This window comes from Oncorhynchus nerka, linkage group LG28, assembly GCF_034236695.1.
Source record: "Oncorhynchus nerka isolate Pitt River linkage group LG28, Oner_Uvic_2.0, whole genome shotgun sequence".
Taxonomy (NCBI): domain Eukaryota; kingdom Metazoa; phylum Chordata; class Actinopteri; order Salmoniformes; family Salmonidae; genus Oncorhynchus; species Oncorhynchus nerka.
The window spans coordinates 15,329,006-15,343,391 of NC_088423.1; the positions used below are offsets into that span (position 1 = coordinate 15,329,006).

General features: G+C 46.5%; 1 protein-coding gene across 2 annotated transcripts in view; it reads left to right on the forward strand.

The window, feature by feature from the left end:
* The window catches only part of LOC115112911 (cdc42 effector protein 1-like), a 35,591-nt gene that overhangs the window by 13,493 nt on the left and 7,712 nt on the right, over positions 1-14,386 (forward strand). For both annotated transcript variants that reach the window (XM_029639965.2, XM_029639964.2), the window contains exon 2: positions 7,539-10,500. In XM_029639965.2, the coding sequence (XP_029495825.1) occupies positions 10,041-10,500 (460 nt within the window). In that variant the 5' untranslated portion in view covers positions 7,539-10,040. The remainder of the gene's footprint in view (positions 1-7,538; positions 10,501-14,386) is intronic.

Here is a 14,386-nt window from a genome sequence, read left to right on the forward strand (position 1 = left end):
AAGGGTAAAGAGTGGTGGTTGGAGAGAGAGAGAAGGGTAAAGAGTGGGGGTTGGAGAGAGAGAAGGGTAAAGAGTGGGGGTTGAGAGAGAGAGAAAGGTAAAGAGTGGTGGTTGGAGAGAGAGAGAAGGGTAAAGAGTGGGGTTGGAGAGAGAGAGAAGGGTAAAGAGTGGGGGTTGGAGAGAGAGAGAGAGAGAAGGGTAAAGAGGGGGTTTGAGAGAGAGAGAGAAGGGTAAAGAGTGGGGATTGGAGAGAGAGAGAAGGGTAAAGAGTGGGGGTTGGAGAGAGAGAGAAGGGTAAAGAGTGGGGGTTGGAGAGAGAAAGGTAAAGAGTGGTGGTTGGAGAGAGAGAGAAGGGTAAAGAGTGGGGTTGAGAGAGAGAGAAGGGTAAAGAGTGGGGGTTGAGAGAGAGAAAGGTAAAGAGTGGTGGATGGAGAGAGAAAGAAGGGTAAAGAGGGGGGTTGGAGAGAGAGATAGAAACAAGGGTAAAGAGGGGGGTTGGGGAGAGAGAGAAACAAGGGTAAAGAGGTGGGGGTTGGAAAGAGAGAGAGAACCAAGGGTAAAGAGGGGGTTGAGAGAGAGAGAGAGAGAGAGAGAGAGAGAAAGAAGGGTAAAGAGGGGGTTGGGGAGAGAGAGAAACAAGGGTAAAGAGGTGGGGTTGGAAAGAGAGAGAGAAACAAGGGTAAAGAGGGGGTTGGAGAGAGAGAGAGAAACAAGGGTAAAGAGGGGGTTGGAGAGAGAGAGAAACAAGGGTAAAGAGGTGGGGTTGGAAAGAGAGAGAGAAACAAGGGTAAAGAGGGGGTTGAGAGAGAGAGAGAGAGAGAGAGAAAGAAGGGTAAAGGGGGGTTGGGGAGAGAGAGAAACAAGGGTAAAGAGGTGGGGATTGGAAAGAGAGAGAGAAACAAGGGTAAAGAGGGGGGTTGAGAGAGAGAGAGAGAGAAACAAGGGTAAAGAGGGGGTTGGAGAGAGAGAGAAACAAGGGTAAAGAGGTGGGGTTGGAAAGAGAGAGAAACAAGGGTAAATAGGGGGTTGAGAGAGAGAGAGAGAAACAAGGGTAAAGAGGGGGTTGGAGAGAGAGAGAGAGAGAGAGAGAGACAGAGAAAGAAGGGTAAAGAGGGGGTTGGAGAGAGAGAGAGAAACAAGGGTAAAGAGGGGGTTGAGAGAGAGAGAGAAACAAGGGTAAAGAGGTGGGGGTTGAGAGAGAGAGAGAAACAAGGGTAAAGAGGGGGTTGGAGAGAGAGAGAGAGAGAGACAGAGAAAGAAGGGTAAAGAGGGGGTTGAGAGAGAGAGAGAAACAAGGGTAAAGAGGGGGTTGGAGAGAGAGATAGAAACAAGGGTAAAGAGTGGTGGATGGAGAGAGAAAGAAGGGTAAAGAGGGGGTTGGAGAGAGAGAGAGAGAAACAAGGGTAAAGAGGTGGGGTTAGAGAGAGAGAGAGAGAAACAAGGCTAAAGGGGGGTTGGAGAGAGTGAGAGAAACAAGGGTAAAGAGGGGGTTGGGGAGAGAGAGAAAGAAAGAAGGGTAAAGAGGGGGTTGGAGAGAGAGAGAAAGAGAGAGAAGGGTAAAAAGGGGGTTAGAGAGAGAGAGAGAAAGAAGGGTAAAGAGTGAGGGTTGAGAGAGAGAGAGAAACAAGGGTAAAGAGGGGGTTGAGAGAGAGAGAGAGAGAAAGAAGGGTAAAGAGGGGGTTGAGAGAGAGAGAGAAACAAGGGTAAAGAGGGGGGGTTGGAGAGAGAGAGAGAGACAGAAAGAAGGGTAAAGAGGGGGTTGAGAGAGAGAGAGAGAGAGAGACAGAGAAAGAAGGGTAAAGAGAGGGGGTTGGGGAGAGAGAGAGAAACAAGGGTAAAGAGGGGGTTTGGAGAGAGAGAGCGAAAGAAGGGTAAAGAGGGGGTTGAGAGAGAGAGAAAGAAGGGTAAAGAGGGGGTTTGGAGAGAGACAGAGAAACAAGGCTAAAGAGGGGGGTTGGAGAGAGAGAGAGAGAAACAATGGTAAAGAGGGGGTTGGGGAGAGAGAGAAAGAAAGAAGGGTAAAGAGTGGGGGTTGGAGAGAGAGTGAAAGAAGGGTAAAGAGGGGGTTGGAGAGAGAGAGAAGGGTAAAGAGGGGGTTTGGAGAGAGAGAGAGAAACAAGGGTAAAGAGTGGGGGTTGGAGAGAGAGAGAGACAGAGAAAGAAGGGTAAAGAGGGGGGTTGGAGAGAGAGAGAGAAACAAGGGTAAAGAGGTGGGGTTGAGAGAGAGAGAGAGAGAGAGAGAGAGAAAGAAGGGTAAAGAGGGGGTTGGAGAGAGAGAGAGAGAGAAACAAGGGTAAAGAGAGGTGTTGGAGAGAGAGAGAGAGACAGAGAAAGAAGGGTAAAGAGGGGGGGTTGAGAGAGAGAGAGAAACAAGGGTAAAGAGGTGGGGGTTGGAGAGAGAGAGAGAAACAAGGGTAAAGAGGGGGTTGGAGAGAGAGAGAGAGAAACAAGGGTAAAGAGGTGGGGGTTGGAGAGAAAGAGAGAGAAACAAGGGTAAAGAGGGAGGTTGAGAGAGAGAGAGAGAGAGAGAAACAAGGGTAAAGAGGGGGTTGGGGAGAGAGAGAGAGAAACAAGGGTAAAGAGGGGGATTGGGGAGAGAGAGAGAAACAAGGGTAAAGAGGGGGTTGGAGAGAGAGAGAGAAACAAGGGTAAAGAGGGGGATTGGGGAGAGAGAGAGAAACAAGGGTAAAGAGGGGGGGGGGTTGGAGAGAGAGAGAGAAACAAGGGTAAAGAGCGGGGGTTGGAGAGAGAGAGAAGGGTAAAGAGTGGGGTTGAGAGAGAGAAAGGTAAAGAGTGGTGGTTGGAGAGAGAGAGAAGGGTAAAGAGTGGGGGTTGGAGAGAGAGAGAAGGGTAAAGAGGGGGTTGGAGAGAGAGAGAGACAGAGACAGAGAAACAAGGGTAAAGAGGTGGGGTTGGAAAGAGAGAGAGAAACAAGGGTAAAGAGCGGGGTTGAGAGAGAGAGAAGGGTAAAGAGTGGGGGTTGGAGAGAGAGAAAGGTAAAGAGTGGTGGTTGGAGAGAGAGAGAAGGGTAAAGAGTGGGGTTGGAGAGAGAGAAGGGTAAAGAGTGGTGGTTGGAGAGAGAGAGAAGGGTAAAGAGTGGGGGTTGGAGAGAGAGAGAAGGGTAAAGAGTGGGGTTGGAGAGAGAGAGAAGGGTAAAGAGTGGGGGTTGGAGAGAGAGAGAAAGGTAAAGAGTGGTGGTTGGAGAGAGAGAGAAGGGTAAAGAGTGGGGGTTGGAGAGAGAGAGAAGGGTAAAGAGTGGGGGTTGGAGAGAGAGAGAAAGGTAAAGAGTGGTGGTTGGAGAGAGAGAGAGAAGGGTAAAGAGTGGTGGTTGGAGAGAGAGAGAAGGGTAAAGAGTGGGGTTGGAGAGAGAGAAGGGTAAAGAGTGGGGGTTGAGAGAGAGAGAAAGGTAAAGAGTGGTGGTTGGAGAGAGAGAGAAGGGTAAAGAGTGGGGGTTGGAGAGAGAGAGAAGGGTAAAGAGTGGGGGGTTGGAGAGAGAGAGAGAGAAGGGTAAAGAGGGGGTTTGGAGAGAGAGAGAGAAGGGTAAAGAGTGGGGATTGGAGAGAGAGAGAAGGGTAAAGAGTGGGGGTTGGAGAGAGAGAGAGAAGGGTAAAGAGTGGGGGTTGAGAGAGAAAGGTAAAGAGTGGTGGTTGGAGAGAGAGAGAAGGGTAAAGAGTGGGGGTTGGAGAGAGAGAGAAGGGTAAAGAGTGGGGGTTGAGAGAGAGAAAGGTAAAGAGTGGTGGATGGAGAGAGAAAGAAGGGTAAAGAGGGGGGTTGGAGAGAGAGATAGAAACAAGGGTAAAGAGGGGGGTTGGGGAGAGAGAGAAACAAGGGTAAAGAGGTGGGGGTTGGAAAGAGAGAGAGAACCAAGGGTAAAGAGGGGGTTGGAGAGAGAGAGAGAGAGAGAGAGAAAGAAGGGTAAAGAGGGGGGTTGGGGAGAGAGAGAAACAAGGGTAAAGAGGTGGGGGTTGGAAAGAGAGAGAGAAACAAGGGTAAAGAGGGGGTTGAGAGAGAGAGAGAGAAACAAGGGTAAAGAGGGGGTTGGAGAGAGAGAGAAACAAGGGTAAAAGAGGTGGGGTTGGAAAGAGAGAGAGAAACAAGGGTAAAGAGGGGGGTTGGAGAGAGAGAGAGAGAGAGAGAGAGAGAAAGAAGGGTAAAGGGGGGGGTTGGGGAGAGAGAGAAACAAGGGTAAAGAGGTGGGGATTGGAAAGAGAGAGAGAAACAAGGGTAAAGAGGGGGGTTGAGAGAGAGAGAGAGAGAAACAAGGGTAAAGAGGGGGTTGGAGAGAGAGAGAAACAAGGGTAAAGAGGTGGGGGTTGGAAAGAGAGAGAGAAACAAGGGTAAAGAGGGGGTTGGAGAGAGAGAGAGAGAAACAAGGGTAAAGAGGGGTTGAGAGAGAGAGAGAGAGAGAGAGAGACAGAGAAAGAAGGGTAAAGAGGGGGGTTGGAGAGAGAGAGAGAAACAAGGGTAAAGAGGGGGTTGGAGAGAGAGAGAGAAACAAGGGTAAAGAGGTGGGGGTTGGAGAGAGAGAGAGAAACAAGGGTAAAGAGGGGGTTGGAGAGAGAGAGAGAGAGAGACAGAGAAAGAAGGGTAAAGAGGGGGGTTGGAGAGAGAGAGAGAAACAAGGGTAAAGAGGGGGTTGAGAGAGAGATAGAAACAAGGGTAAAGAGTGGTGGATGGAGAGAGAAAGAAGGGTAAAGAGGGGGTTGGAGAGAGAGAGAGAGAAACAAGGGTAAAGAGGTGGGGGTTAGAGAGAGAGAGAGAGAGAAACAAGGCTAAAGGGGGGTTGGAGAGAGTGAGAGAAACAAGGGTAAAGAGGGGGGTTGGGGAGAGAGAGAAAGAAAGAAGGGTAAAGAGGGGGTTGGAGAGAGAGAGAAAGAGAGAGAAGGGTAAAAAGGGGGTTAGAGAGAGAGAGAGAAAGAAGGGTAAAGAGTGGGGGTTGGAGAGAGAGAGAGAAACAAGGGTAAAGAGGGGGTTGAGAGAGAGAGAGAGAGAGAGAGAGAAAGAAGGGTAAAGAGGGGGTTGGAGAGAGAGAGAGAAACAAGGGTAAAGAGGGGGGTTGGAGAGAGAGAGAGAGACAGAAAGAAGGGTAAAGAGGGGGTTGGAGAGAGAGAGAGAGAGAGAGACAGAGAAAGAAGGGTAAAGAGAGGGGGTTGGGGAGAGAGAGAGAAACAAGGGTAAAGAGGGGTTTGGAGAGAGAGAGCGAAAGAAGGGTAAAGAGGGGGGTTGAGAGAGAGAGAAAGAAGGGTAAAGAGGGGGTTTGGAGAGAGACAGAGAAACAAGGCTAAAGAGGGGGTTGAGAGAGAGAGAGAGAAACAATGGTAAAGAGGGGGTTGGGGAGAGAGAGAAAGAAAGAAGGGTAAAGAGTGGGGTTGGAGAGAGAGTGAAAGAAGGGTAAAGAGGGGGTTGAGAGAGAGAGAAGGGTAAAGAGGGGGTTTGGAGAGAGAGAGAGAAACAAGGGTAAAGAGTGGGGGTTGGAGAGAGAGAGAGACAGAGAAAGAAGGGTAAAGAGGGGGTTGGAGAGAGAGAGAGAAACAAGGGTAAAGAGGTGGGGTTGGAGAGAGAGAGAGAGAGAGAGAGAGAGAAAGAAGGGTAAAGAGGGGGTTGGAGAGAGAGAGAGAGAGAGAAACAAGGGTAAAGAGAGGTGTTGGAGAGAGAGAGAGAGACAGAGAAAGAAGGGTAAAGAGGGGGGGTTGGAGAGAGAGAGAGAAACAAGGGTAAAGAGGTGGGGGTTGAGAGAGAGAGAGAAACAAGGGTAAAGAGGGGGGTTGGAGAGAGAGAGAGAAACAAGGGTAAAGAGGTGGGGGTTGGAGAGAAAGAGAGAGAAACAAGGGTAAAGAGGGGAGGTTGAGAGAGAGAGAGAGAGAGAGAAACAAGGGTAAAGAGGGGGTTGGGGAGAGAGAGAGAGAAACAAGGGTAAAGAGGGGGATTGGGGAGAGAGAGAGAAACAAGGGTAAAGAGGGGGTTGAGAGAGAGAGAGAAACAAGGGTAAAGAGGGGGATTGGGGAGAGAGAGAGAAACAAGGGTAAAGAGGGGGTTGAGAGAGAGAGAGAAACAAGGGTAAAGAGGGGGTGGAGAGAGAGAGAGAAGGGTAAAGAGTGGTGGTTGGAGAGAGAGAGAGAAGGGTAAAGAGGGGGGTGGAGAGAGATTAAAAGAAGCTATGGATGTTTGTTGAAGAAGCAAAAATGTTTTCTTAGTTTAGGAGAAGTGTTGCTCTCTTTTCCTTGGATTCAAATAGAGCAACAGCTAAGAGGAATGTAAGGTAATTGGATGTCGCAGGGGGAGTGAAGAAATGCAGTCTTATCTTGTATGTTTGTTCACCTGGTTAAGTTAGTGAGGGAGGGACTTAAAAAAGGGACTGGAGTTTGGCAAGGAGGAGATGGGTCAAATGAACACTGGTTGGGATACCTGACAAGTCATTATTCTGTATAAAATCCTGACTCATTCAATCAATTCAATTAGAGATAACTGAGAGTACAGTATCTCTCCAGCAGGTTCGTGTTTTTTGTCATCTTGTTCTGGGGGAGCCCTAAACCTAACCCTAACCTTAACCCTGACCCGAACCACATTAACCTTAACCTTAAATGAAGAGAAAAGCACATTTATGTTTTCATGCATTTTTACCATATAGCCAATTTTTTATTTGCCGCTTGCCCATCTAGCAGAAATCGCTCAGTTCTGCCTACAGATTCATGATAATAAACACCGCATCTCTCCAGTCTTTTGATCTAGCTGTGTGTTTTTGCGTGTGTGTTTGTGTGTCTGTGCGTGTATCTCTCCAAACCCTGAGAACTTGATCCAGTACAGTAACACAGCCAGCCAGTCTCAGGCCTGAAGGTGGTTTGGTTCTCCTTGTCTGTCTCTGATGTGATGTGATGGAGAGAGAGAGAGAGAGAGAGAGGCCAGAGATGTTGCTCCCAGGAATCTGTTCACGCACACAACTTCTATTAGAGCCGGGCTTCTCTGGTTTATATCTAGGGTGCATCCCAAATGGAACCCTATTCACTACAGAGTGCAATCCTTTTGACCACAGGCTTTGGGCCTATGGGCTCTGTTCAAAAGTAGGGACTAGGGTGCCATTTGGCACGCCACCATACCATACCATACCTCACATGCCAGGCAGTGAACATCTACCATGCCTCAGCTTGGCTCACAGGCATGGCAGATACATGGTGGAGGAGGAATGGATGGATGGGTCTGTGGTGTAGCCTAAAGCACAGATGTTCAGGAAACATCCTGAATACTCCGCTTGTATCATTTTGGCCTTTTAAAAATTTGTTTAGACATTTTGAGCCAGTTGAATTACTGTCAAAACAGAAACTATTGTAGTAGTTACTACTTGGGTAGTGGCAGGAAAACAGACTAGAGTAGAAAAAGGAGTGGAAAATTTGGTGAATACACAAAATTGACCGTACCAGCTGCACTCCAAACACCAGATGATTTATGTTTCACTATAGTCTTGTGTGTGCCTTGCCCATGCACCGGGTACCATGACATACCATATATAACTCCCTGTCTCCCCCTCTCTATCTCTCCCACAGCAGACGACATGTTTTCAGTGAGGCCAAGTTCGCTTCCCAGATCCAGATAACCAGCGGAGATCAGGCCTGGAAGATAGAACCAGCACAGACCCATAGAGAGGGAGGTCAGAGCCAGGACAGAGCCCAGAAGGAAGGAGGAGAAAGGTCAAAAAGAGGGAGTCTGGACGGTCGGACGAGGGGAAGAAGAGATCCAGGGATTAGGGGCTAATCCAGGCCACAACCAATCCCCAAAGAAGTCCCCCCTTTTTGCTTCTGAAAACACAGACAGCCGCCCGGATTACTACATTAAACGTATTACCTTTTAGAGACTTAACATAACAGGGTTTGGTTTCAGCCCTGCTCAGATGCCTGGATATGCGTACCTCTGAAAACAAATGACCAGAAGGAGAGGAGGAGGAGGACAGGGCAGGGGGCAGATGCTGGGACATATAGGAGACGTATAGGAGACATATAGGAGACGTATAGGAGACGTATAAGAGACATATAGGAGATGTATAGGAGACGTATAGGAGACATATAGGAGCGTGCCTTATAGACGGGTGGGGATAAACCTCTGCGCTACAGCTGTGTCTGCAGGAGTCAGACCAAAGGTCAACTAAGTGGCCCTCAATCTCTCTCTTTCCAAGCCCCTTCGAGTCTGGTAAGGACAGACTCGACCCCCACTGAGCGTGGGCCAAAGATCCTCCGACTGAAACAGGATTACAGTAGAGCAGAGCTCCAGGCCCTTCTGTTAGTAAAGTATGATGGGGTCAAGATACCTCTCCTCCTCTTGAAATACATGATTGAAACTGAGGAGTGTCTGCTTCACATTCACACACAGGCTGAGAAGGGCATGATTGCTTTTGCCTCTGCGGCTCACAGTCACACAGGAGAGTTAGTAAGAGATGTTGAGGTAGTGGCGTGAACTCTGACTGTATGAAGTCTGGTTATGACTGTCTGGTTAGTGCTCTCTAGAGGTTCAACATCACACCTAATAGAAGTCTGGTGAGTAAACCCCTGGTACTGCTCTTGCTCCTCTGGTCTGTGGTGTGAGGTGTGCTTCCTCCCTCTGCGGCTCCCAGCTGCCCCTCTTAAAACGCCAGCAAGTCGAGACCTAGAGAGAACCTGGGACTGTAGTTAGGAGCAAATTGAAAGTCTGCTTTAACCGTGACACAATTCCATTCAGAAGTCTGTTCCAAGTCATTAATAAAGCCAGGCTATTGCGCGTGGGAGGGCCTCTGCAGTGGAAAGCACTTAAAAGAACCAGAAGACCTTGTCAGTGTACTCTACACTATCAAAATATTTCGGAAAGCGATATCCATTACTCCACTGGTTAAAGATAACACAGGAAAATGATTTGCCCGTCTCCTGCCAGCGTTGACCCACTGGTGTATTTTGTGCAATTAAAGTCAGATAAGTGATTTTCTTTGCTGACTTTTGTCAGTATTTTGTGCACTTTTGGCCCTGCGTTTTTATCTGGTGGAACAAACTTTGCATGTTTGTATACGAGGTTTCTGCTGCTGGTGAAATCAGTTTGAAGTGCTGAATGAGGGTCCCTACCCTGCTCTTAAAGACGGATAAAACAAGTATTTCAGTGAAATATGACGTGATATGATTAATTAGCCCTCACGTTGTAGCAAGACACAGGACGAGAGAGAAACAAAATACCCTGAAACTCCCAGAAAAACCAGGCTGACGTTTAATTTGTTCACGAGAGCAGCGACAGGAGAGTTACTGTGGTCTAAATTTAGAAAGTTCCAGAACAATGGACTTTGGAACCCGGAACTTTGATGTCTAACAGAAGGGCAGGGTCTGTAGAAAAAGCTGATCCAGTTACTCTCTAACTGAATGTTCCAGTTAGTGAAGTGTTCTGCCAGACCCCTACCTGGTTCTATGTCAATACACCAAATCAATCTCTAGCAAAGAAAGTCCCCTCAGAATACCTAGACTGTTGTTATAGCTGAATCTGAGCCTCTCCTAGATGGAGAATCAAATACATTTTTTGTGCTTCATTTTAATAAATGGTTCCAGTGTACAACCGCAGGAGGGATATTTGCAGCTGGTACTGGGCTTCTTCCTGAGCTGATGTTTTATAAACCCAAAGCCCAAAAGAACTGTCGAGCCCAGCGTCTCTGACCACACTCAAACTGGAGGCGGATTCCAGGAACTGAACGGCATACTTTTCTCCTCCATTTCTCTCCACTTAATCCAGCTGGATATGGATGACAACAAACAGCAGCAAATGGGACTGAAATTGCAAACAGCACATGATAACAAGATAATACAATAGATTTCTCCATTACTGAGGTTGACCCTACAAAACCTGATGTTGAAATTCTATTCAAAACCTAAACGATCACGATCATTACTTTTGAGACACACAATCCCCCTGGGAGTATTTCTAAAGCAACTCTCCAGTAACAGTTTCTCTAAAGATATTTGAAACTAAATTTTCATCCCATTTTTTAGAGGACTTAAAGGGATTTTTGTCATTTTTAGAAGACCGTACCCTTGGCCATCACCATGAACCTGGGGAAGATCCCTGGGCTGAAGGGCCTGGTGGCCGGCTCTCAGGGGAAACGTCGTTTCAAAGGTGACCTCACCCTGGACATGATCAGTCCGCCGCTGGGGGACTTCCAACATACCATGCACGTGGGCCGCGGAGGGGACGTGTTCGGGGACACCTCGTTCCTCAGCAACCATGGGGGGGCCACCAACGGAAACGGGGATGCTGATTCTGTCACAAGCCCTGACAACAAGATTGGGGCGTTCTTCTCTCGGACCCTCCGGCGTGTTCGGAAGACACCAGAGCGTCCCAGGGGAGGATCCAAGGACCTGTCCCCGCCACCCCCTCCCATATCCCCCATTATCAAGAATGCAGTGTCCCTCCCCCGACTGGATGTGGACTCACCAAACGGCTGCCCTGCTAAAAACCTCTTCCCCGCCTCTCCTACCTCCCTGGAGGAGACCACTTATGGTTATGGTGAGTCTTACTGTACACCTACATTCACACACACACCTATGCATATACACACACATATATATGTACATACACATTCACACACACATACACACACAATTCACACTCACAAACACACATTCACACTCACACACAAACATACACATTCACACACACATTCAGATACATTTGGGGCGGCAGGTAGCTTAGTGGTTAGAGCCTTGGGCCAGTAACTTGCTGGATCGAATCCCCGAGCTGACAAGGTAAAAATCTGTCGTTCTGCCCCTGAACAAGGCAGTTAACCCACTGTTCCTCGGTAGGTATTGTAAATAAGAATTTGTTCGTAACTGACTTGCCAAGTTAAATAAAGGTAAAATAAATATACACACATATTGAGATACACACACACACACACACACACACACACACACACACACACACACACACACACACTGTATGCACGCATCCACACAATAAGTGAACATGCAACTGTACCTATGGAGGCTTGTAGTAGCTCCTGGACCTAAGGTCTCGGCTTTAGCTCAGCAGGCTAACACAGTCTTGTTGCATGCAAGAGACTTGGATTTGATACATGGTCAGTCATAGAAGCAGTAGCTGCCATTGGACAAGCTGTAAAAACAGCTGTCATGATGAATCACCTTGGTTCATACACAACAACCCTCAGCAGCTTGTTGTGTGATGATAAGAGAGAGCCGTGCCAGACTGTGCTGCTATGTGTTTGGTCTGAGGCCCAGCGTGACTGACATTACACTTTTTACAATCACTTTGGCACTAATTTCAGAACCTTGTGGTAATAAAAATAAAAATAAACTCTAGACACAAAACGGTCATCACTTGTAACACAGGATGTCCAATGTTCAAAACATTGCATTGTGCATTCCTATCTTTAAAGAAACCTTGCACTTGCAGAATCATTGGTTCAAATAACTCATTTATCATGAAATACTATACTATTTAGATCACCCACACACAAGATACCGATAGTTTCACTGTGCAGTTGTTCGTACTATCATTAAATATTGTAGTACAAAATAGGTGATACATGTTTCATTATGGTTCTACACGTAAATACATCACTGTAAAAGGACTAGTAAAGAGAATACTACAGACACAGTGGAATCATTGAACAAAATCTGAAATGTATTCATGAAATACAATAAAATCACAACATAGGTTTATTTGAATCAAAGCAAAAATAATTAACTACAAAAAAAAAACTACAGTAAAATGTCAACTGCAGTGTTCCTCACCTGGCTTACTGTAAAACATCACTGCAGTGTTCCTCACCTGGCTTACTGTAAAACATCACCACAGTGTTCGTCACCTGGCTTACTGTAAAAAACAAAACAAAGGATTGATTATTGTACTTCTATATTTCCATCAACCCTGTCTTGTGGATTTGGCCACAGGTTTTATTCACATCACAATGGATATTTTCATTAGCCAAACATCTTGGGAAGAATCTTCTGGCGAATCCAGGCCTGACACTGGTCTGCCGTGATGTCATTGAATGCGTCATCCATGGCCTGGAGAAGGGTGGCTTGTTTGTGAGGGCGCCTATCATATACCTTCCACCTCCATGTGGAGAAAAATTCCTTAATCGGGTTAAGGAAAGGAGAGCATGGGGGTAAGTACAGGATGGTAAATTGTGGATGGACCTGAAACCATGCTTGCACCATTTGAGCATGGTGGAACCTGACATTATCCCACACAATGACATAAGGTCACGCCATCAGCTCTACAGACCTGATTTAGCTCATCAAGGAAGGTTACAAGGAGAACTGCATTATATGATCCAATATATCTTCCGATATAGCCGCACACACATGGTGATGTTGGCCCCACGCTGTCCAGGTACTTGGATGGTTGCCTGCTGGCCAATGAAATTCCGACCTCTCCTTGTCTTGGCCAGGTTGAAGCCTGCCTCATCCAAAAATAGGAATTTGGGATGCTTTTCATCAGCATCCAGCTCCATCACCCTCTAAAAATACATTTTGGAAAGAGAATTACTGATTTAGATGTAGAATTTGTGGAATTTTTCATAACAGGCATCTTGAAACTGAACATACTCAGTCCTCAGTTGCTTCACTCTGTCTGCATTTCTTTCAAAAGGCACACAGTATAGCTGTTTTAGAGACACCTGGTGCCTTTTCAGCATGTGTGCAATAGTCGGCAAACTTATGGCTTCCACATTGTTGAACAAGTCCTCATTGTCCAAGGCGAATATCATTTTTGTCCCGAACCAAATTGAGCACAGCCTGCTCTTGTTGGTCAGTCAGAATTTTGCCTCTGCCTCCCCTATTTGGCCTAGTCTCAATTCTGCAAGGAAAAGTACAGTGAGATCACATTTAGTCTCATACTCTGTGGTACACATTGGCATGCAGTATACAGTCATTTGACAATTGAGAGTAGTCTAATGTTTAGTGCATGCTGAAGACTTACCGGTTCTCATTGCGGAAAGTTCTGATGATTGAGGCCACGGTTGATCTTCTGAGGTTTGGTTGAATCATTGTAGCTGCCTCAGTCATTGTCATGCCATGATTTACGACATGGTCTACAACTATTGCTCGGATTTCATTGCTGCCGCTGCCTTGTCCTCTACCACATTCCTCCACATCTCTTAAACGAGGCCCACGACCACCTCTCAGAAGGGGTGCTTGTCCCCTGCCATTCCTTTGACCACCACGTCCTCCCACTGCTTGACCTCAATTGTGACCTGGATCACCTGCCGGCTCTGTGTTATTGCTATGTTGTTGTAGGTGGATACCACTCATTTCCCTATATTCTCGTACCACAATGTGAAATCAATCATCAGTAAGAAGTTGGCAGTATTGGAAAAGCAATTACTTTATTAGGTACACCTGCACGTTAACGCAAATGGCCTGCTCCTTCGAACAGTGAATCATGTGACTGCCTGCAACTCAATATATAGAGTATATAGAGTAGAGCGCTTTAGTTGATGTTTGACTAAACATTAGAACGGGCAAGCTCCGTAATCTAAGCAACTTTGATCGTGGTATGATTGTTGGTGCCACACATGGTGGTTCCAGCATCTCAGAAACAGCTGCCCTCCTGGGATTTTTACGCACTACAGTCTCTAGAGTTTACAGAGAATGGTGCGATAAACAAAACACATTCAGTGAGCGGCAGTTCTGTGGGAAAAACACTTTGTTAATGAGAGAGGTCAGAGGAGAATGTCCAGACTTATTCAAGCTAACAGAAAGGCCAAAAATGCTCAAATAACAGGCATTTAAAACAGTGGTGTGCAGAAGGGCACCTCTTAACGTACAACACTGTGAATAATTCAGGCTGTTATGGAGGCAAAAGGGGGTCCTACCCAGTACTAGATAGGTGTACCTAATAAAGTGGCCGGTGAGTGTACAGTAATGTCAAATCTGAAAACATGGTCTGGAAAAGTGTTACATGGAACCATAGAAACAGCGTCTGATAAAGAATGATGATGAAATATTACATCCATAGATAATTTAGTCCAATTGGTTCATGTTCCACAGTAATTGGTGTCAGTGGATCTCGTTATCCTGAAACTTTCATGATCTGAACATGTATTATTGTTCATCAGTTTCCATAAAACTTTGCATTCAGAGTCATGCAACAGTTGCTTATCATTTTGAGCAGTTGTATCAATTGATAGTTGGATCATTGTAATGAAATTAATAGACAGTCATCCAGATGTAATGTGTGAATTGCATTTTGAAATGGTAATACTTTGATGGTAAGTTGTCATTTTGAACAGGTGATTTTAGTGCAATGAACAAATTATCTTAGCTTTATGTGTATTGTGTCCAAGCAATTGGAAATTGCTTGTGTGTTTTGTGTCTAGAGTTTAGAAAAAAGGTTCTGAAATTAGTGCCAAAGTGATTGTAAAAAA